At 37.5% G+C, this 25,403-nt stretch overlaps 1 protein-coding gene across 2 annotated transcripts in view; it reads left to right on the top strand.

The window, feature by feature from the left end:
• LOC115438539 (diacylglycerol kinase delta) overlaps positions 1 to 25,403 on the top strand; it is a 292,835-nt gene that overhangs the window by 245,372 nt on the left and 22,060 nt on the right. For both annotated transcript variants that reach the window (XM_030162205.1, XM_030162204.1), the window contains exons 20-25: positions 2,206 to 2,302; positions 2,412 to 2,519; positions 11,086 to 11,199; positions 12,052 to 12,186; positions 16,717 to 16,880; positions 24,867 to 24,972. In XM_030162205.1, coding sequence (XP_030018065.1) covers positions 2,206 to 2,302; positions 2,412 to 2,519; positions 11,086 to 11,199; positions 12,052 to 12,186; positions 16,717 to 16,880; positions 24,867 to 24,972 — 724 coding nt within the window. The remainder of the gene's footprint in view (positions 1 to 2,205; positions 2,303 to 2,411; positions 2,520 to 11,085; positions 11,200 to 12,051; positions 12,187 to 16,716; positions 16,881 to 24,866; positions 24,973 to 25,403) is intronic.

The following is a 25,403-nucleotide window of genomic DNA, read 5'->3' as shown; positions in this document are numbered from 1 at the left end:
TATTGAGCGCCGTCTGTCATTTGGACAGATTCAAACACCGAGGCCGATCTAGCAGACGGAGCTTTGAAGAGTAACAGACTGGAGGCTTTGAAGTGTGACTGTGAACCCTGCAGGAGATCACTGCAGGTCACAGAGCAACATGTTCCCTCATCCCAACTGCTCACATACTGACGCCTGTTCAGGACTCCTAGTTGTCACTTGTCAAAGCGCTGGGTTCTCTTGTAGCTTTGTTTAACAGCATGCGCGACAGTCCAGGGTTTCCTCCCTCCAGCTAATGTTCTGAAAATGCCCCATTCAGGGAGTTCTGCCCACATGTCATCACTTGTCTGTAGAAATGTAGGACACTTCAACACTCCCGCTGAAGTGATGCCGGTAACTGGACATGCATTTTTATAACACCTTCCTGCACTGATGGTACTCAAAGTGCTTTACCACCCACTCACAAACACAGCAGTGAAACCATCAACAGGAGCAAATTAGTGTTTTACTCAAGGACACTTAGGCTGCGTTCACACTGCAGGTAAAAAAGGCCCAAATCTGACTTATTTGCCCATCTGTGACCCATATCTGTCATAAACTGTGTAATTTTTACCAAGTGGCTATTAACACAGTACTGTGGCATGAAATATCAGCTTGTCTATTACCACAGAGCCAATCAGCACCCTTGTTACGTCATGTCTAGACTGTCATGTACGTCCCAAAAAGTACCAAAGCAATCATGTGGTGAATAGGTCAATTTGGGATATAGCAGATGTTTAGCTCACTCTGTAATGCATTGGACTGCAATGTGGAAGACCTGGGTTCAATTCCCAGTTGAAGTAGTGTGTGTGTGTTTTTTTTTTTGTTTTTTTTTTCTAAAGATTTCCAAATGGGGGGGGGGGGGGGGGGGCACTGGTATGTATATCCAATATTGCTATAAATCAGCCACTGGGCAACGTTCACCGTGCAGAATTCCACAGGACCACAGCACTGAACTGACACAGAACTGAGAAGTCACACTGCACACTACCACATCTATCTAACACGTAGCTCCGCCCACCTTCTCCAGCCTCCAGAGCAAATAACACCATAAAACAACATATAGAGTATTTAGATAGTACAATAATCCCTATTCTATACTATATATTATCACTAATTTGTCATTTCTTCCATCAATTGCCACAGTACTGTGGTAGCAAAATGCCCAAAAAAATACACTGAAGTATACACCATATATCACCACAGTTCTGTGGCAACAAGAGGATAATGAGTAAAAAAAAAAAAAAAACAAGAGGCGAATGAGTTTGTGTAACAGTATCCATGATTGGCTCTAGTACAAATGCTAACATTTGATTGGTCTGTGGCAATAGACAAACCCATATTTTGTGCCAAAGTACTGTGGCAGAAGCCATTGCCAAAAAAAAAAAAAAAAAAAAATCAGATTTTAGCAAAAAGTCTGACTTGAGCATTAAGACCTGCAGTGTGAACATGGTGTTAGATATATGGGACTGAATTGAGGATGGAACCAGCAATGTTCCAGTAACTAATGCTATGTTCAGACCGCAGGCAAATGTGGTCCAAATCTGATTTTTTTGTCCATATGTGGCCTGTATCTGATCTGTTAAAGACAGTTTGAACAGCATAAATCCAATTTTTTCAAATCCGACCCAGACCATTTTCATATGTGGTCCTAACTCTGATACATATCTGATGTTTTGCAATGCGACTTCAGTCTGAATGGCCGGGTCACATTTATCTGACATTTACGTCATTGAAATGCGACAAATATCACAATTCTGCATCCCAGGAGTGTTACTGTTGTAAACACAGTACATACCTGCCTGTCAAGTATTACATCAGGACCTCTTTTGTGTATGCGGGTCACTTTCATTCATACTCAAAACTGATAGAATTCGCATTTAGTATGTAAATATGAACAAGCACACAAAAAACTTAGATTTCACCCAAAAAATCCGAATTGTGCATTAAGAACTGCTGTCTGAACGTAGACTAAGTATCTAAACTTAGACCTCAGCTGTTTCAGTCAAAGGCACAAAACTTACGACATAAACTTTAGTAAAATCTGTCATTTTTTCCGATATATTCATTATTTTAATTCCTCTTAAATATGCCTCATTACGATCAATAACCGTAAATTGAAATGACAGATCTGGCGGATTATGACGATATTTTTCTGACGCTGATATTTCTCTTGTCGTCCTGCAGCAGTCGCACCAAGAACATGATGTGGTACGGAGTTCTGGGAACCAAAGAACTGGTCCAGAAAACGTACAAGAACCTGGAGCAGAGAGTTCAGCTGGAGGTCAGAGGAACACACAAACACAATGTGGCTGCTGTTAGCTGTGAGCCGTTTCACCCACGTCCAGTGTTTTTCACAGGTTTTAACGTCTCTCTTACTTTTCTCTGATCAGTGTGACGGGGTTCCCATGTCTCTGCCCAGTCTTCAGGGTCTGGCTGTCCTCAACATCCCCAGTTATGCAGGTGGGATCAACTTCTGGGGAGGCACCAAGGAAGACAACGTGAGTTTTAAAAACAATTCAGATTTCAAATGAGGATGTTTGGAGGAGTGGAAGAATGAAGGGTGGACAGCGCTGTTTTTCCTTTCATTTATCATCTGTCTCTATTTATATCTAATTCCTTTTATCAAACTGTTTAAGTTCCACTTCATGTACCAATCAGAATGTGTGTGGGGTTTTTTGTATTCATTGTTTTTTTTCCTCATTTTTGAGTCACATGCGGTGAATTTGACAGCATTGATTGATTGATTGATGTATTTATTTCGAATATGAATGTCAAAACAGAAGAAAATAAATAAACAAAACACTTAAACATAAGACATATAATACATATTGAAAAGGAGTGAGAAGAAGTATCATTTATAAACTCCCACCCCTTCTCCTTATATAATTAATAACAATAATAACCTTCCTAGTCTAAGCATACCTATACTATATACTATAATATGACTGATACTCATTAAATAATTTGGTTTCTGGCTTTATATTATTATGAACAAATATAATCTGATTTATATGAACACATAATACAATAACACATATATGTAAATACATATTCATACACAGATATATACACATACATACACACACACACACACCTGTACATACATATACATACACATACCACATACTTGAACATCCATATAACCCCCAGTGATACCCAAATTTACTCCAAAATTGTGTCTTTCTACCTGTTTTTACATTACTATCACGCAAACAGCTGTGAGTACATGTTGATTAAAGCAGTAACACAATGTTATTTAATGCTTGAAAAGTAGTTATTTGGCAATACTTCTGGTAATTTTTAACCACCTGTTTACGACAAGGGAGTAGGTTTGATTTTGACATTGGTTCTGGACACAAAAGTGCTGCAAGGCAGCACTCCTGAAAGTTGATGTTTTTTTTTTGGTTTTTTTTTGCATTTGTGATCATAATTTCATGTCATGTAGAGCTGATCAAACAAGCAAACAATCCTAGTCAGAAAAAAAATTCAGTAACTGACATGTTTAGAATGCATATCTGAATGAAACAGACACATGTACAAATGACACCACTGATGTTAAAATCCGTCTAGGTGACGTGACCCAAGCAGAACAAATGCCAAACATACTGACAACATACGCAAGGTGGAGTTGTCCAACTAACAGGTTCCTTTTATAAGTAGATGGAGTGACAGCTGGGATAGCCAATCACATTTACTTTAGCAAAACCGCACAGTCAGTCAAAGCCATATTTAGGTTAGAGGCGGGACTTCTAGCAGAGACTGGCGATTCACCATTCGTGTGCCATAATCATTGACTAAACACTACGGACAGTGGTTGGACTGATGGTGAGTACACAGTAGTGGCTGGATATTGGTAGGGACTAGGGTTGGGAATCTTAGTTGTAAGGCCGATACGATACGCATCTCGATACAGCATCTCCGATCCGATATATTAAAGATACATGTGTGGCATCTCACGATGCGATGTGATATGATTCACACCCAAATCATGATACTACAGATCAATTAAGCACATTCTGATTGAACAAATTAATTTTGGTAAAAAAAAATACAAATATGCAGTGCAATTCAATGAGCTTGATTATTTATTTATCAAATAAGACCATGACTTTTTACAAAGTGGCTTTAGTTCAATTTCAGAACACGTGCCTCACATTCAGTCAGGTGAAAAAGTTAGTACTTTGTTTCCAAAGTCATTTCTCTGTATGTTTCTCACACTCAACTTCTTGCTCTCTCACCAAATCAATTTGTAATGAAATGTATTTGTAATGTCGGTGAAACAGAGAAAGGTTCTGTCACTTTCAGAGACACCTGTGTAAGGTATTATGGGATGTGCTGTTGGATATGTATGTGACAGTTTAAGGAAGTATCTCCGGTTTGTACGGCAGTATTCAATACAGCTGATCTAGTAAAAAAAGTAGACGTTCATTAACCTCGTGTGTTCTCCTCCTGAGTCTGTCAGATTCAGATACAGACAGTACAGTATTCATCTGTGGTGCTTGTGCCACAGTGCATGAGCAGAGCTCAGACTGTCATGTACAGTGTACACATCCACGAATCCACAGCACACGTTAACGTGGGTCTGAAGGAAAAAAAAACTTTACCCAATTGAAGAGTAACACTTTTAAATGAGAGTAAAAATATATTCTGTTGAAAGGATCGAACTTTATCGATACAAACATTCAATAACCAATGCACCGTGATATCATTCCAAACTTTTCATTCACTCGCAGCTTGTCTGCCAGTGCACTCGGATCATGCACACGCATGTTGGCATATCGATACGTACTGGATAATCTTCCCATCCCCAGTAGGGACGTGTCCCTACCCAATTCTACACCCCTGGTTTACGGTATAGACATATTAAATAAACCGCTTCTACTGATGGTTACCTTGACCAGTTGCACTCTATGTATTGTACTAGGGCGGTATGATTTTGGAAAAATTTGACATTGCGATTTTTTTAACCCTGCAATATATTTTGCGATATGAAAAACTACTCAGGAGGATATAATAGCTGTGTGGTGCCGACGTAAATGGTCAAACTAATTAGCTGTGTTTCCTCTCGTTGTGGCAACAGATGCAAGACACTGTTGAAACAGAACACATATTTCAATATCATCCTTGTTGTAGCCGAAATAATTTCAGATAACTGATGTTGCTTTTCTTTTTTGCACCAAGTCTTCGTTTACAGTGATTTTCTCTTGTTTGTTGCTCATTTTTCAATGTTGTTACCACTGACTCACTCCAAACTGATTAAGAATGATTGTGATTGGTGGATCGCTGCACACAGAGTGTGTCAGGTACCCTTGAAATTATATGAAAACACATTGAGTTCATTTGCCTCCTGCATTGCAGGACCTGCGATGTGACTATTGCGCACACATACATTGTGATGACGATGCTCAAACAATATACTGTGCAGCTCTATATTGCACTGGTTACTCTATTATTAGCACAAAAATAATGATCATTGTGTCAGTGAAGCTCTTCAGTCTTTTGTGTGTGTTAAATGTGAAATAGTTACTGAACTGGATTTATATACGACAAAAAAAAAGTGCACTGGCTGGTTTCACTTCATCACTCTGCAAAACTGAAAGCATCTGTTGAACTCAGTCAAAGTCTGCTCAAAGATCATCCAGCAGCCTATTCAAAGTCTCACCCCCTTATGTGATCAACTGACTCTGAAATCAGCTCACAGGATTGTACAAACCCCCACTCATATTCTATCCTCAGAATTTCAGTGGCTCCCCTCTGGATGCAGACGTCACTGTCCTGGCTGTAGGACACAGCGAGGACAAAGCCACTTTTGTCCCCAGGGCTGTCCAGCTCCTCAGTTCTGAACCCAGAGCACTTAGCACTTTACAACTGCACCACACTAAGCACTTTACCTATGTGTGTTTGCTTTGTTTTTGTGTGTGTCAACCCTGGACTATGTGTGTTTTCTTCCTTCTTTTTTTTTTTTTTTTTACTAATTTTTTTGTTTGTTTTCTTTGTGCATCTCCAAAAGTACAATACAAAAAAGTGTTTTCTTTGTTTTTGAGTGTATCAACCCCGGACTGTGTGTGTTTTTTACATTTGTGACAAGTGTTGTCTTTTAAAGCTGCTTTCGTGCTCTTTTTAAATTGCCCCTCGGGACAAATAAATTGAATTGAACTAAATTAAGTCTAGACATGTTTTCATATGAGGAAAGCTTTAGGTGCCTTCAGTCAAAGGCATATTTAAAAAAAAAAAAAAAAAACAACACACATGCATATACTGTATATATGAATGTGTCTGTAGATATATTGGAAGGGGGTTTATATATTTTTGTATGTAATTATATTCAGGGTCCGATTTGTCAACAAAACGGAGTAGGGGTGTTTTTTTTTGTTTGTTTTTTAATTGTGAAAAAACAAGCAATCAACGGACCTAATTCTTTTTTAAGTTAACGGTCGGTCCTATTACATGTGAAACAGTTGAACATTTATCTTTAATGCAAACTAAGAATACATGAAACATTTAATTTTCTGCGATGGCCTCACCTGCGATGTGGGGGTGGCCTAATTAAGTTTCAGGACCATGGATAAGGGCCGATCACACCAACATGGGAGAGGATTTATGGCCAACGGGGGCAACTCAATCAGACTGTAAAACAGAACATAAAACCTAAATCGAATAAGATGCAGTTGAACATGTACATTGGTGCCTGCAGATGTACGTACGTACTAATGATGGGCGGATCAGCGGGTTACCTGCGGGTTGGGGCGGGTCAAAAAATGTTACTTTCAAACACAGAAAGAGATAGGTAAGGTACAGTGTGTATTTCGGCTAAAATTTGCTTAGAGGTCTTATTTCTGTCTTTGTGCGTAAGAAATCAATCTAAGTGAATCCCCAAAGGAACTTTGTGTTGGTAAATGCAAGTTATGCAAATTGACAGGATTTCAGTTCTGTTGCAACATGTTGATGGTCATATGAACCATGTTTTCAGCTCAAAAATGTCTAATCTCATCACAATTAATGCTATATTTTCATGTCACAGATGGCCAAGTTATATTTTAACTGAATTCACCTGAAAAATAAATATTCTATTCTTTTAGATTCCCCAGTTTTTCTTACCAGATTCTATCCTACATATCACATGTTTTATTTTTACAGGTTCAATATGGAGTATGGTGCTGATCCATCCTGCTTATGTTACGCCAATACATACATAAAGAATGTCACACGTCACTTTTTAAATCAACAGTTTTCTAATAATAAGCATTTTTATAAAGAAATAACAATTCTATATTGTTATTTCCTCTTTAGTATGATGATAAACTATACAATAAATAATTCTGATCCTAGTTTTTGCACAGGGATCATTTGTGGAGACGGTGACATGGCTGCAGAGCATCAGTATGATGGGATCTGGAACAACCGTGTCACATCCGTCCACTGCCACATTTTGTGTTTTTGTGTCAGCTGTTATTGTTTTAGATCCACAATACTAACATTTATGAATACGAGGAGAATTAGCAATAGTAAGTCTATAAGTTTATTACTAATAAAGTATTGGTACTGACCAGAGCATCATGGGTAATGCCACGTCCGTCCACCAGCAAAAGTTTTCACATACACGTGCTATTCAAAATCCAATATTTCTGAAAACAGAGCTTCCACTGTCAAATAATATCAGTAGTCTGTGCACAAATGGATTAGCATCATTTCAACACAGTTCTATGCATTTCTTACAACTTTTTTTTTTTTGACAAATATGGCCACTCATTTGACACCCTAAGTAAATTTTAGCCGACTTATGTGCATGGGGATGTTCGCGAATTCTTAGACTGCCGACAGTTCAGGTGAAAGTTAAGGCTCCCACAGAGTCGGGCATACTGTGCGTGTACCGTGAGCAGCTCGGACTCTGCCTATGCTTTGGGTCCGCCTCAAGTATGCGCAGACGTCCGCAGAGTCAAGTACGCCCGACTACATATGTAAGAAAACTCAGTCACAACCTGCCTGTTATTTCAGTTGGTTTTTAATCATTGACAGGTTGATCCCTCCCCATTCCATTATTTAACTGATCTTATTTATGCTGCTATACTGATGAATGGTGGAACACTGAGCACTTTTTGTCTTGACACTCAATCAAGTACCTGCCGAACAGGTTTAATGTGTGTTTTGTTGTAATGCCAAATGCAATCACTCTGTCTGCAAAACAAATCTACCCACAGGTATAAATAAAGTAACCTTGAACCTTGAACCCACCCAACAAATCGCACCTTGATTATAATTATGTATATAAACTGAATGAAGGTCCAGTACTTGGAGTGTGTGTGTGTGTGTGTGTGTGTGTGGGGGGGGGGGGGGGGCAGTTGGATAGGAACTTGATACAACAGTTTCATGTTCAAGTTGTATGTTTACCTCCTCCAGGACGTATTGTGATCAATTTGCTTTTCTTGTTTGTTTGTTTGTTTGTTAGCAACTTTACGGGAAAACTATTCCAACCATCTTTACCAAATTGTACCCACAGATAGGCCTAGGCCCTGGGACCAACCCATTAAATTTTTGGCCAAGTAGGCCAAAGTTCAAGGTCACAGCAAGGTCACAAAATCTACAATTTTCCTATCTCTCATCATTGAGCAATTTTCGAAAATTCATAAAAAAATCTAAACGACTCCCATTAGCCTCCAATTTGATCCACCCATAGCTTAAAACAATATCCTGTATCTGGCACAAAATTGTCCACATCCACTGTGGAATGTCGACTCTGTGGACATTTCAATTTAACATTGAAAATCCCATGTACGACACATTTTTCATTATAACTCAACAAGTATTGATTGGAATTGAATATAATTTGACATACACATGACTAGTACCAAGCTTCAGCTTTTTCTGCTGTATGGAACAACCTTGAAACTGTTTAATTTTTTTTAAAAAATAGTCAATCCACACATGCACACCGTTCGGGGTACTTGGCAGAGGTTTGCGTTCTCTGAACACTTGTTCTTGTTATACATTTGAAAATTGAAAATAAAAAGACCTTGACAAACAACAAAACCAAACTAATGCACAGACTCTGGAGTCTATTGGACCGTTCCTTTATTTATTGGGATGTTTCTGGGCATCAAGATTTAATGGAATATCATGATGAAGTTCCAGTCGAATACCAACCCCCACCCTTTGATACCTGTTAAAAAATCCAAATTTAATTTGCCCAAAAGCAAAACAAATCCCTATTCCTTCTACTATTAAGCTCATAAACACAGACCCGACCCCTTTTAGATGAAACAGACTATTTAAAGGATTTATTTAATGGAGTTGGATTTAAAACTATGGGATTTCATTTAGTGGATTTCATTTATTGATTTGATGATTTCATAGGTCCATATGTCTCTTAAGTTTTCCTTTAGTGATTGTTGTTATATGTATGTGAGAAAGCTGCAAATGCATTTCCCATTTGGGATAAATAAAGCTGACTGAACTGAACTGATTAGCAGAAACGTCTCCTAGATCCAGTGTGTGTTTTTACACCTAGTGTCCACAATAACCTGGCTTTTTAGGATCCCTGAAAGACAGACTTTTGCCAATAAACCCATCTCTTATTCATCACACATCTCTCTTGTGATCCTTCTGCAGAAATAAAAGCACATCAGCCTTGACCACATACTGACTCACAGGTGTTTTTGCTGTAGCTGTTGTACAGTTTTATATCTTACATTTTATGCTGCCGCTACTGACTCCGTTTACAGGAGAGAAGCTGTGGTTCAAGCCTGTGTCCTGTTTTGACATCGACCTGGTCGTATAACATGTATTTCAGACCTTTTAGAGCGACTGGTGGTTATTTCTGAAATATTCAACAGGTTGTTTTCATTTTAAAATAGTGATTATTAGGGTGGTCCAACAATCATGGTAAAAAATAAAGTTTCAGATAACCTCAATTAGAACCTTGCATTAGGTTTTGGCATTCAAAAGACGATTTAGGAAAAAATTTGGAAGAGAAAGGAGATGTTTTAGAGGTTGCACAAAGCCTCTACATCAGAGCATGGTTTGAAGCCCCATCACCAGCGATAGCCCCTGCAAATGATTTGGCATTCCTTAAAAAGCTGCCACAGTATGAAAATTCAGCTGTCAAGAAAGCAGCCTTAACAGCTTTCGGTCGACATCTTTGGTACTTGAGTGAAGAATTGGTTGTCCTGGCATTCTTGGACTCCAGTGTGACACCAGAGCAGAAGCAGCTGATGGTTCACAACATGATGGAAAATGAAGGTTCAGAGGTTCCACTAAAGCGTTGGGATACCCTTAATCAAGCAGATTATGAAGGGAAGCAGATCAGGGATTTTGTCCCCACCAGCACCATGCGTTTGTTTGAAACTTTGGATCTACCACAAACATTCTTCAGAATTCCTCCAGAAGACTGGGCTGATGATGAAGACTTTCAGAAGGATGATAAAATTGTGCATTCCAGAAAAGTTGTCAGTGATGTTGCTGACAGAGGGGTGGAGCTTCTTCAAGACTTCAACTGTAGCCGAACAAAAAATGAAGATCAGAAACAGTACTGGCTCCAAGTTGTCAAAGAACACAGGAACATTTTTTGAAATTTCAATAAAGCAGCAGTGGTTTCTGGACTTTCTAAATAACTTTTTATGCGAGTTGCAGTTTGATTTTGAGAATAAAATGAGAAATTATTCTAATATGCCTTATTCATTTGGCTAGTTAAATTATAGTATATAGAGCAATCTGCACGTGTCTTGTGCAACCTCTAAATACTGATTAATTTGCATAAAATTTGGACCGAAGTAATTTGGCCAGATATGGAACCAAATGCAGGGTTCTAATCCAGGGAATCTTGAAAAAAATGTTTTTGGACCTCCCTAGTGATTATTTCCGTTTTGGTAGCTTCAGACAATACGAAGGTGAAGTGGAGGAGAACCACTGAATGGAAGTGTGTTTTCGTTTTCTTACTTTGTAGGAAATGTCTGGTCAACCAAAGAGAAGTGAATTTTATGTTATTGTAGGTAATTTGTATATGTGTGTTGAGGGTGGGGTTTCAATGTTGTTTGAAAGTGATGTTCTCTCTTTTTTTCCTATTTTCAGAACTTTGGTGCTCCATCGTTTGATGATAAGAAGTTGGAGGTGGTGGCAGTGTTTGGAAGTATGCAGATGGCCATGTCCAGAGTCATCAACCTACAGCACCACCGCATTGCACAGGTGTAGTATATATAAATTATATATGTCACACACATCACTGTATATTTCAGGGGTGTCAAACTCATTTTAGTTCAGGGGCCACATTCAGCTCAATTAGATTTGCAGTGGGCCGAACCAGTAAAATAATAACATAATAATATATAAGTAATGTCAACTCCAAACTTTTCTGTGTTTCAGAGCAAAAACAGTAAATGTGCATTATGAAAAGGTTTACATCTACAAACTATCCTTTCAAAGGATGTGAATTACATGAACAAACTGAAAAAATATGTGCAATTTTAACAGTATTCTGCCTCAGTTTATCATTTCCACATGTACATTATAACTTACAGGTCACAGTGGATCTACAAACACACAAAACATTTAATAACAGAATAAAATTGTACGTACTTCTCTTAAGACATTTCAGATTGTTCATATTTGTTCGGGTTATTCACATTTTTTGCAAAATTCTACTTTGTTTTAGTGTAAATACATGAAAATATTTACATTTACAAAGAGAAAAATTTGGAGTTGTCGTTATTTCTATCGTATTATGATAGTATTTGACTGAATCCTGCCCACTTTAGATTGAATTGGTCTGAATGTGGAACTTGAACTAAAAGGATTGTTAATAACTTAGTCTTATTTTTGCATTTCACAAATTCATCCAAAGGGCCGGACTGGACCCTTTGGCGGGCCAGATTTGGCCCCCGGGCCACATGTTTGACACCTGTGGTATAGTTACATTTTTTTCACATTTAAATTCCAATGATAACACAATCGCTGTTACCTCAGTATTCACCAGAGCATGTATCTTTTTTTTTTTTTACACATTATACACATTACACTTTCCGTCTTTGTCCATCCTAGTGCCGTCAGGTGAAGATCACCATCCTTGGAGAGGAGGGGGTTCCTGTCCAGGTGGACGGAGAGGCCTGGATTCAGCCGCCCGGTATCGTCAAGATCGTCCACAAAAACCGAGCACAGATGCTGACCAGAGACAGAGTAAGAGTCCCAGAAAACACAGGACAACCATTCAGATCAACACAGCAGCAAAGGAAGGAGAAAAAGACATACTTCATCATAGTTTATCCAGTAATCATTTATTCATGGTGCCTAAATGGATTTATACATTGTTTATATTAATTAACATTAATTAATGCAGTAATAACAGTTATGTCTCATAAACCTTATCTTATGTATCTAAGGATCTTATTACTTACATTTATTAACCCTTTAAGCAGCAAAGTCACAATATTGCAACTAGCAACATAACTGAATGAAACAGCTTTTTGAAATGTTGATATCAAAATTGAATATTTAAAAAAAGAATAATAAAGGGTTAAGCTAACTAAACAATTTAACTAAAGGGTTAATATCATTTAATGCAATAACAGGGTTTCTGCAGGTCATTAAAAAGCATTAAAAGCCATTAAATAGATTTTGTGAAAATTAAGGCCTTAAATGGTATTAAACAGCTTTAAATTTGATGTCCAGAGGCATTAAAAAATTAAATACACATAATGGAAAAAAAGCATTGTTATTCACGATTTATTTTCATTATATATATATATATATATATATATATATATATTTAACCCTTTCATGCACGAATTATGAGAACCTTAATCAAGATTTTTTTCCCTAAGTGTTTTCATTTCTCTTTAAACATGAAAAAAATGTGATTGAAAAATTTCTTATAAAAATAAATAAATACATAAATACATAAAATAAATAAAAAGTAAAAAAGAAAAATTTTTAAAAATAATAAAAATAAATAAATAAATAAATAATAATAATAACAATAATAATAATAATCAGCTGGACACCATGCGTTTAAGTTTTGAAGCAAAGAAACATGTATTTACTGATAAACTGTGTGAAAATTATGGGGGGGGGGGCTTATGATTCTGGGGGTTTATGCTCAGGAGAGATCTACACAAGGTTACCAATTCATGTCAAATGATATGTAGTGTCTTAAAACTTTAAGAAAGATATTTATTTAAAAAAAAAAAAAAAAAACAACACCAAGAAAAAACAACAAAATCCATGAATATACAAGAGAACAGCTGTAGAATAGCTGTCCACTGGAGTGGCCAGTATGCATGAAAGGGTTAATAATTTTGATCCGAAGTATAGTGTGATGATTGACAGGCAGAACCCTGTAATTGACTATTGTTTTTTGGCCAATACACAAAGTCACAACACCGGATACTTAGAATGTAACATGCTGTGATCGTGCTTATGTTGTGGTGAAAGAGCGGAGGAAATATAAGCAAATATCGGAAAAATGGGAAATGCAAGTTTGAGCAGAAGTGATTGGAGGAGGAAGTATTCAGAACCTGGTTAAAGCCTGTCGACGGTAAACTGTCAAAAAACTATGTATAAAACCGCATCTGCAGTTGGATGTGGGCATTAAATTTGTTTAAAGTGGCATTAAAAAGGGCATTAAATTAAATTTGCTGATACCTGCAGAAACCCTGAATAATAATAATTAATTAACCCTGTGTCTAGTTATGTAAGGTGTTAATTCATAGATTATTCAAAACGTTAAAGGTGCCGTTAATGTTATTTAACACTAGACACAATAGTTGACTACTAATGAAAGTCGGTGCTTATTGAATGAACTAATCTTATTATTGTGCTGATACTGGGAACACCTAAAACACTGAAGGACAGTATGAGGGTAGATTTACCGGTTTTATAATTAACTTCACATAAATGAAACAATAACCCTTGTGTGTATGTGTACTGGAGTCGTGCATTCTACTGTGTGTTATTATGTGTTCTGTATATACTTCACTATATGAAAGACAAGTGGTTTTTGCTTCAAATACTCCTTCTCATAAGTACTGCTGTCAGAAATCCACTCTGAGCTCCTTGGTTCCAGTTCTCAGCCTGTGCTCTTGACTCTTTTCTATTTTAGGATTCCTTAAATTGAATTCCTGCCCACTGTGTTTGTTCTGCTTTTTACGCCGCTCAAACCTTCAAGAGCTCTCCTGAGCCGAGCACTTTGGGGTAGTTTGTTTCCATGGTTTCCTCCTTAAGTACCTCAGAGCCGGAAGAAGTGCTGGCTCTCTCATTTTGTCCTCCTGAATGTAGGATCGAGTGAATTTATTGAGAGAAACAGAGCTAGTAATGTGTCAGGTGAATGTAGTACCTGCACGATGAATGGTTGAGTCATCGGCAAAAACATGTGAATGTAAGAAAGAAAACCTTTTTTCTCCTTTTCTTTCTTTTTCTTTGATTTATTTTTTTACTGCACCTGTGTTTTCCTGCACATATTCTGCTTATTCTTGTTTTTTTCCTCCTCAAGTTGATTTACACTATATCCAAAGAACATCCTGGCACCTTTTGCTGGAACAGTGGTACCTTGACTTATGAGTTTAATTTGTTCTGTGGCCGAGCTTGTAACTCAATTTGTTTGTATTTCAAATATATTTTCGCCATTGAAATGCCATTAATCCGTTCCAACCCCCCCAAAAAAACACCCAGTTTCACATCTAACTTATAAATAACTTATACCAAGGAAGGCTCAGTGTGTTGTTTGTGTCGTTGCCAATAAAAAGAAATGTAATTCTTAAATTTGAAGATTATGTTGATATTAGGTATGGGGTCTGTCCATCTCAGATCACCCTAGAAAATGGCATTTTTAAACCTCACTCCCTCCAATTTTTATGAAATTTGGTAGATAGGTAATTCATAGCCAGAAAAGCCAAAATTTAAAATTTCAACTTCATCGAAAACCCTCCAATTTTTTTATATGTTGTAGTTGACACATAATTGTGTCAGAGAGGTTGGGCGTGTCCCACAGCGTCAATTTCAAGGTCAAAATATAAATCAAAATGTTGTCCAACTCAAAACTACCCAAAGGTACAAAAGAGTGCTAATTTTAGATTCCTTATGGTCTTGCCTTTACAGAAATATTTTGCTTTTTAAAATCCGACCAGTGGTTGCTGAGTTACGGCAATTTGAAATTAGGTTACCACAGCCTTTATCGCAAAAAAGTGAAAAAATTAAATTGCCATATCTCAATGTCTGATAAAGTTAAAATTTGAAATTTTGGCTTTTCTGGCTAGGAATTACCCATACACCAAATTTCATCAAAATTGGAGGAGGTGGGGTTTAACTCATTGGGTAAACTGAGATGGACTCACCCTATGGCTGGCTCAACAAAGTCCGATCGCTGTCCAGAGGGGAGGTGCTGAAACCTATCTACCGCATGTCTGGAAGAGGTGAAAAGAGGTCGGACCTGTGGTTAGGAAAAAAGAAATTTGGTAAAATAACTGTACAAAAAGCACAAAACATGAGCACAACACAACAGAGATGCTTCCGCGGTGAGGTAACCATGGTAACCACGTGAAGTGAACGAGTGAGACGAGGGATGCTGGGCGGATGTTGTGCTGTATCTGAAGCTCACTCGTAACTCAGATTTTGACTCGAAACTCAAAGCAAAAAATCGACGTAGCTGCAGCTCATAACTCAGAAAACTCGTAAGTTGAAGCACTCATAAGTCAAGGTATCACCGTTCTGATTTTTGTTTTTTATTGAACAACACCGCCACTGAAAAATATATATTCCAGTTTTTCCATTTGTTTTTTTACATTCTGCTAGATCATAAAACAAAGACAGCAGTAGTCGCTTTTCCATTGACCCTCAAATTGCGCAAATATAACTTATAAATAAAAATTAACCTAATGGAAAAACGACAATTTTGCCAAGTCTCATTTTTCGATTAAAAATTTTTGCGCTGGCAAGAGGTGGTTTTTCAGGAGTAGCACAAATGGTATATCATGCAAAACTGCAATGGAAAGACCTTTTTTCGCAACTAGAGTCAAGTGAAATAAAAAAAACAGATGTTGACAAACGTTACAACAAGTGAAGAAGAAGAAGAAGAAACATGTCGCAGAATGTGTGGACACACCAGGAAACCCGATCATTTTTTTTTAAATTTAGTACGAGATAGAGGGGTAATATATAATAATAATGAATATATTTGTAAATCAACACCATATTTACGTTCGTCGCCATCTTTATGGAATGACTTCTCATGTCATCTCGCGATAATAAATAAGCAAATCATCGCATTTGTGATTTAATGGAAAAGCCGACATTACGCACTTCTGTTTTTTTGACATTTAGTAAATATCAGTAAAGTTTTGCGCAGATGTCCAATGGAAAAGCGACTAATGACTAATGACAAGTGTTCACAGATGCACAGGTTGATAGACTTTACGAGTTTTCCATCCTCACCTAACCCCATTCCTCACCCACCACTTCCAGCCACGGTGCCCATCGATCCGCAAATTGTGTACTTTGGAGTCTCAACATAAAAGTTATCGTTTCCATAATGAAAATTGTCTTATCTACTGACTGCCATGTATCAAATGTCGGGGGATCTTTTTTTTAGCCACTTCAGAGTTATTGCTTTCCTAACTGCTGTAAGGATTATATGCAGCAGATATGTCTTTTTCTTGCTCATGTTCGCTGTTACTAAACAACACATGCCTGAATCATTTCCCTTCTTGGACTCAGGCGTTTGAGAGCACGCTAAAGTCATGGGAGGACAAGAGGAAAATCGACAGCTACCGCGCCACCCGGCCCCGCCTTAACTCCCAGCAGTCCATGGAGTATCTGACGGAGGAGGAGTGCGCTCAGGTTCAGCAGCTGGGCATCGTGGCCGACACACTCATCAACAAGTGAGTAACACTCGACATCATCTGTGACGTTCACAGCAACAACGACTAAGAGACATTTGACACAATGACATCAGTTCATTAATGGAAAACAATGAATTTCATGGCTTTAAAATGTCACTTGAGCTATAGTGGAAAACAAACACTGTTCACACACACATACACAGCTCTGGAAAAAAATAAGAGACCACTGCTAAATTATCACGTTCTCTGATTTGACCATTTATAGGTATGTGTTTGAGTAAAATGAACATTTTTGTTTTATTCTCTAAACTACCAACAACATTCCTCCCAAATTCCAAATAAAAATTGTGTTATTTTGAGCATGTATTTGCAGAACACGACACATTTTACGAGGTGAATTCCAACTCCTTTCCTCTGGACGGAGGTTTTTAGTCCCAAGGTGCAGGAAACAGCGTTATAAAAATAGCTTTGTTCCTGTCGCCGTCACTGAGCTCAATAAGAAATAGTGACATTGCACTTTACTAACTTATTTAGTTATTTATTCCATTTCTTTGCTCTATTTATTATTATTGAGACTTCAAATTTTTCAATTTTTTAATTTTATGTTCTTATCCTGGTTTTTATCCAGGATTATTTTTATCTTTTCTGGTTTTTATTGTGTTTTGTTGCATCTTGTTTTTATTTATTTGATCTTATCTATTTTATTCTTTTACTTATCCATGCTGCTATACCGATGAATGGTGGAACACTGAGCACTTTTTGTCCTGTCTGTAAGCGTGATCAAGTGCCTGTCTTGCATGTTTAATGAATGCGTTGTTGTAATGCCAAGGCAATCACCTAGACTGCAAAACAAATCTACCTACGGGTATAAATAAAGTAACATTGACCTTGACCTTGATGGTCAAAATAACAAACTAGAAAAGCACTCGGAGAGCGCAGACCTCCGCCAAGCGCAAAAATTCCCCACATAATTGGTGATACAAATCCCACATTTATTTTTTAAAATAAAATCCGCCTTCTGGATCAGATCCGGATCAGCCTTTGAAATGTGATAGAGGACCCCATTGTCAATTCCTGAGTTAAATTTCATGAGTTTTGGTCAATAATTAAGCGAGATATTGGGAAACGAAAATTTTGGCCCCATTTACCACAATGTTAACGAAAATTTCAAAGTGATCCAGAATCCAGGATTTCTTCCGGATCACCCCCAAAAGTTAATCATTTCTTCCTTATCCCATTTCCAACAAACCCTGAAAATTTCATCAAAATCTGTCCATAACTTTTTGAGTTATGTTGCACACTAACGGACAGACAAACAGACAAACAAACCCTTGCAAAAACATAACCTCCTTGGCGGAGGTAAAAATGCAGGTGTTTTCAGACCTCAAATAATGCAAAGAAAACCAGTTCATATTCATTTGTAAACAACACAACACGAATGTTGTAACTTGGGAAAAGTTCAGACATCAATATTTGGTGGAATTACCCTGATTTTCAGTGACAGCTTTCACATGTCTTGGCTCTCCACCACTACTTTTGGATGACTTTATGCAGCTCCTGGCAGAGAAATTCAAGAAGTTCAATGGCTTGGACCATCCATGTTCCTCCAGAAGTTTTCAAAGTGGGTCCAGGTCTGGAGATTGGACTGGCCATGACAGGGTCTTCATCTGGTGGTCCGTCAACCACACCTTTATTGACCTAGCTGAGGCCAGGAGCATTATCCTGATAGAAAAACCAGTCGTCAGAGTTTGGGAACATTGTCAGAGCAGAAGTCCAGTAGTTTTCAATGGTTAGAGCTGAAGCAGTGGCTAGATGATAACAGCCTCCAGCTGAACTCCAGCAAAACAGAGACCCTCATCATTGCCCCGGATAGTGCAATCCCAGGGATCAAACATCACCTTGGAGACCTGAGTTCCTCGGTAAAGACCAAACTGAGGAATCTGGGTGTCATCTTTGACCAGGACATGTCTTTAGAATTCTGCTCCAAACACCTAGTCAAAAACTGTTTCTTCCAACTATGCAACATCTCCAAACTCAGATCTATGGTGTCCATAACTGAGCTCGAGATGATCGTTCACGCTTTTGTGTCTTCTCGCTTAGACTACTGCAACAACCTGTTTACATGCTTAAACAAGAAGGAGCTGGCCCGTCTACAGTTTGTCCAGAACTCTGCTGCCAGGCTTCTGACCCACACAAACAGGAGAACCCACATCACTCCCATCCTTAAATCTCTCCACTGGCTCCCTGTTCTATATTGTCTTCATTTCAAAATTCTTGTGCTAACTTTCCGGGCTCTACATGGCCAGGCCCCTGCATACGTTGCTTCCCTGATCCAGCCCTACAGCTCGACTCGCAGCTTGAGGTCTTCAGGACAGCACCTGCTGATGGTTCCACGCACCTGTTTTAGCACACGCGGTGACAGGTCTTTTAAAGCTGTGGCACCACGTCTATGGAATGACCTGCCTCTACACCTACGGTCCATGGACTCTGTAGAGAGCTTTAAGAAACACCTCAAAACCCTCCTGTTCAAAAAGGCTTTTTAGTCTCCCACCTGACCCAGGGCCACCACAGACTGATTACACTCTATGTATTCATCATAAAGTACTCCATGTGTTGTCGCCCCCCCCCCCCGTCTCTCTATATCTCTATCGCTCTCTCTTTTCTCCTCCTTTACTCTCTCTCTCTCTTTAACCCCAGCTGGTCAAGGCAGACAGCCATCCTTCAGGAGTCTGGGTCTGCTCGAGGTTTCTGCCCGTTAAAGGGAAGTTTTTCCTCGCCACTGTCACCAATCACAAGTGTTTGCTCCTGAAGGATTCTGTTGGGTCTCTGTAAACTTAATTTGATTCTGATTTGAATTGATAAAGCACTTTGTGACTCTGTCTGTGAAAAGTGCTCTATAAATAAAATTTACTTACTTACTTATTTTTGGATTCCAATTATTTTTGCAGTACTAATACTGCAAAAATAATTATAAAAATAGTACTAATGCAGTTTTTGCCTATTGTAAGAAGACAGTGATGGCCACAGTAGTGCTGCTTATACTTCTCCTTCTTAAATAAGACATGGATAAGGTGTTTATTAAGTAGAAAAGGTGTGTTTGTGTTGGAATTCAACAGGAACAGGAATGGAATGGTTGTCATACATGCTGATTTCACAGGAAATTGCAGTGGTCTCTTAATTTCTCCTCACACTTGAATTTTCAGTAAAAATGACAACGTGAAGATTTCATGCTTCATCATTGGTATTTTTCAGTTTTACGGCATTTCGTCATAGAAAATATGAAATAATTTATGAGATTAATGAAATTTATAATAGCATTAAAGGTCTTTCTTGTGTAGCATTGATATTCCAACTCTGACCAGCAGGGGGAAGTCTCACACCAACACATTTAGGACCAAAACCACCGACCGATCAATGCTATGTATCCACAGACTGTATCAGTCCCTGAATAAAGTATAAAGCTCATTATTTACACACATCTATATATGGAATCAGGAAATTTTTGTCTTCAAACTAAAACTCATAGTGACTTTATACCTTCATAAGCCGCATAATCAAACTTGTGTAGAAGAAACACAGTGATGTTATCATTAAACATCCAAGAGTGAAAACAACAACAGTAATTCTAACTTTTATCACTTTTGTCACTTTCTTTGATTCTAAAACTTGTCTCTTCGTGGTTCTCATCCCGTCTGGTCACTTTCTGACATTTGGGTCCAATGTCCAGTGGAGAGGCCGACAGAGTGACTCACTACTCCCTCTAGTGGTCACTTAAGTCCCCCTGAACTGTGGATACAAATACCTTCAGTTCATATCTGTACAATCCCATACAGCAGCGTCTTTGGCATTTTAATGGAAGAACTTGGAAATGAGAAGTACTACTTAACATTGACATACAGCAGAGACACATTTAAAGGTAATTAGCAAATAAAAATAGAGTTTTATATATATTTACACTAGTAGGAAGGTAACCATGATTTTTTTTTTTTTTATTTGTATTTTATTTCACTTTAAAAAAAAGAAATTCCTTTACATTTGGAAAATTACCTTTTGCAATACAGATGTTTCCATATCAAGGATATACCTCCACATACACATGTAACCTGACCTAATCATTCCAACAAGCATGTAAAATAAAATAAAGAAATAAAAAAAATAAAATAAAATAAATAAAAATAAAAATGAAACAACAACAAAAAACACAAACTTTGTAGCATCAAACTAGGGTGTAAAAAGAAAATCAGTTTCCTTGAATGGGTCTCTCACCAAGGTACATGTAAAATGTTAGGAAATACTAATGCAGGGGTGTCAAACATGCGGCCTGGGGGCCAAATCCAGCCCGCCAATGGGTCCAGTCCGGCCCGCAGGATGAATTAGTGAAACAAAAAAATTACACTGAAGATATTAACAATCAAGGATGTCAAAATAATTTTAGGTCAATTCCATCTAAAGTGGGTCAGACCACTAAATTACAATCATAATAACATATAATCATAATTTTTCTCTTTATTTTAGTGTCAAAAAAAAGTAAAATTACACAAAATCGGTAACATTTACAGACAAGCCTTTTACAAAAAATGTGAAAAACCTAAACAAATATGAACAACCTGAAATGTCTTAAGAGAATTAAGAGTAATTGTACCAATATTCTGTCTGTTATTAAATGTTTTGTGTATTTGTAGGTCCACTGGGATCTGTACGTTGTAATGAACATGTGAAAATGAGAAGCTGAGGCCAAATAATGGCATAAATTGTTAAAATTGCACTTTTTTTCTTAATGAATTTCATTTTGGTAATGGTTGTTCATGTTTTTCCACATTTTTTTAAAGGATGTAAAACTTTTGATAACATAATTTTACTTTTTTCACTCTAAAACATAGAAATTAGACACAAATTTTTGGAACTGATATTATTTTTGTATTATTGTGTTATTATTTTAATCATCTGGCCTGCTGCAGGTCATATTGGGTTGTATGTGGCCCCTGAACTAACATGAGTTTGACACCCATTATGTAATAAATTCCCATTATGTAATAAAAGTTCAAAATGTAATAAGAATGTCATGGGATCTTGTAATAAAGCTGCATTATGTAATAAACTGACGCATTTTGTATTAACTACGTCAACGCATTATGTAGTAAAATTTTTCACATTATGTAGTAAGTTATTACAATTCCAGAAATTTATTACAAAATGCGCTTGACACATTTTTTTTTTTTTTTAAATGTAATAACATGGTTCATTATGTAATAACTATCCAAATTAATTATTATTTCAGAGTAATTTAGAAGAAATTAGTCACAGGAGCTACAGGTAATGTAATCAGAACTTTAACCACACAGTTTAAAGATTAATTTAACACATTACATTTTCCTGAAAATAAAAATAAGTCAAGTGCATTTTGTAATAAATTTCTTAAATTCTAATAACTTACTACATAATGCGAAAAAATTTACTACATAATGCATTGAGGTTGATCTATGTTGTCTTACATATTGTAGCCATCCTTCCCATATATCTCTGAACTCATCGACTTCCAACCTAACATATGCAGTAAATTTCTCCATTACAGTATGTAAATATTGAGCATAACATCCTCCCATTCCTGTATGTTGGGCACCAGACTGGTTCCCCATCTCCTGGTGATTGCCTTTTTACTGGCCAGCACCATTATTCTAGTCAATTTGTAGTCATCCCTTCTTAACAGATTTACAGAATCAATGTTTCCCCAAGTACAAAATTTTAAATATTAAGGGGGTTTCAATACCTGTTACTTCATCTATAACCTTTTTTATTTCCCTCCGGTAACCATGAATTTACAGCATTTCACCTGCAATACTTCATTGTACAAGACTATGATGAAATAAACCAGAAAAAAGCAGCACATAAAGACTTGAGTCCTTGAAAATCTATGGTTTAACACATCTCCCACTTTACTTTGATTGTTGATTAGTCTGAATATCATATATATAATGTACAATTATCAGTTTTACACCTGAAGAGTGCACAAACTCACATTCAACATGTCATACGTTTCCTCAATCTGTTTGTTTGTGTGTAAAGAAGATAATGGGAATTGGGGAGATGTTGCGCTACATTTTGGGATTTCTCTATCCCACTGCAATTACCCAGTTTATTTGCTGACTTTTTCCTCTACGGCACTAATGAGTCGTGTTATTTCTCCTTTTTCACACCATATAAACGTTAGCGTCTCTCTGCGGTCCACTTGGTGCGTATTTTCCTCGAAGCTCTCTTCGATCATATCTGCCAAACTAAATTCGTCTTACAGCAGGGGTGTCAAACTCATGTTAGTTCAGGGGCCACATTCAGCCTAATATGATCTAAAGTGGGCCGGACCAGTATAATAGTATAAATAATAGGATAAGAACTCATGAATAATGTCAACTCCAAAGTTTTCTCTGTGTTTTTGAGTGAAAAAAGTAAGATTCTGTAATGTAAATGTTTACATCTACAACTGTACTTGAACATAACACGAGCAAATATAAACACCCTGAAAACTGTTAAGAAAAATAAGTGCAATTTTTACAATATTATGCCTTAGTTTAGCATTTATACATGGCATTACAACTCACAGATCACAATGAATCGACAAATTCACAAAACATTTATTATTATTAAAATTCCACATACTTCTATTAAGAGATTTAAGGTTGTTCAGAATTTGTTCAGGTTTACTTTTTTGTAAAAAGGCTAGTCTGTAAATGTAAACATTTTTGTATGATTTAACTCTTTGTTTTGTTTTTTTACAGTAAAACAAAGAGAAAAATTTGCAGTTTTCATTATTTATAGGTTATTATGATAGTATTTTACTGGTCTGACCCACTTTAGATTGAATTGACCTAAAATGACTTTGACACCCTTGATTGTTAATATCTTCGTTGTATGTTTATGTTTGTTTATGCATTTGGCAGACGCTTTTTTCCAAAGCAACTTACAGGGGAAAACCAATTAAATCACTCAATCAATCAAATTTTATTTATTGCGCCAGATCTCATGACACTTTATATATACAGGGTGGGGAAGCAAAATTTACAATGAACATTTAGTTGTTTTTTCTCAGCAGGCACTACGTCAGTTGTTTTGAAACCAAACATTTATTGATGTCATAATCATACCTAACACTATTATCCATACCTTTTCAGAAACTTTTGCCCATATGAGTAATCAGGAAAGCAAACGTCAAAAAGTGTGTGATTTGCTGAATGTACTCGTTACACCAAAGGAGATTTCAAAAATAGTTGGAGTGTCCATAAAGACTGTTTATAATGGAAAGAAGAGAATGACTATGAGCAAAACTATTACGAGAAAGTCTGGAAGATACTTTTAAAGAAGAATGGGAGAAGTTGTCACCCGAATATTTGAGGAACACTTGCGCAAGTTTCAGGAAGCGTGTGAAGGCAGTTATTGAGAAAGAAGGAGGACACATAGAATAAAAACATTTTCTATTATGTACATTTTCTTGTGGCAAATAAATTCTCATGACTTTCAATAAACTAATTGGTCATACACTGTCTTTCAATCCCTGCCTCAAAATATTGTAAATTTTGCTTCCCCACCCTGTAGAGTTGGTCAAAACCAGACTCTAAGCCAATTACAGAAACCCAACAGAATCCTCCAGGAGCAAACACTGTCATTGTAATTTTTGTATTTCACAAATCCATTCCACGGGCCAGATTGGACCCTTCGTCGGGCCGGTTTTGGCCCCCGGGCCGCATGTTTGACACCTGCGTCTTGCAGGGTGATACATATTTTAATCATAACCTTATCTCAAAGGCAGAAATCTGGACATATTATGGGATATCCTGTGAACAGGGAACATAGGGGTGGATGAGACATTAGACATGGAGAATAGAGAAAACAGTTATTTAGAAATAGGCTTCAGTCTTGGGAACAGGCCGAGCTCACTTGTTGAAATAATGACTATAATTGAGTCTTTTCGAAGCGTGTTGAAATAATAATTACACTCTTACAAGTCTGCGATCTCCTCTCTGCTTCTCTCTCCAGGATCCGGGAGGCAGCCAAGACCCACAAGCTGGTGGAGCAGGAGTTGGCCCACGCCGTCAACGCCACCGCCCTGGTGCTCACCGAGGCCAAACTGTCCAGCCCCGAGGTAAGACAGACGGCCGGACAGATGGCCCATTCCATTGGTGAAATGACACTGCAATGCACTCTGGGTCGTGTGTCAGTTAACAGGCAGTTAATTTTAAGGCCTTTTAAACAGAAATTTGCCAGCGACACCACCTCAAGGACACAGCGGACGCAGCTTTAGCAGCGTTTCTGCGGTTTCTGATGAAGTCCAAAATCCAGTCGGTTGAATGTTAGAGGTTCTAGTCTCAGTGCTGTCCACACAAATTCATAACTTTGATGTTCAGGTTCTTTAGCACTACTTGTGTCATGATCAACAGCCATCACTGGTCAAAAGGTATTATAAAGGATTAGAAAGCAAGTTAACAAATATTATATCCCCGAAACTCCATGTCGGGGTTTGGTTTTACCCTAAATGCCGCCACCGCCGGATTTCCTTCATGTGAACGTGATAAC

This window comes from Sphaeramia orbicularis, chromosome 18, assembly GCF_902148855.1.
Source record: "Sphaeramia orbicularis chromosome 18, fSphaOr1.1, whole genome shotgun sequence".
In the NCBI taxonomy this organism is placed as follows: domain Eukaryota; kingdom Metazoa; phylum Chordata; class Actinopteri; order Kurtiformes; family Apogonidae; genus Sphaeramia; species Sphaeramia orbicularis.
This window is presented reverse-complemented; position numbering and strand designations above follow the sequence as displayed.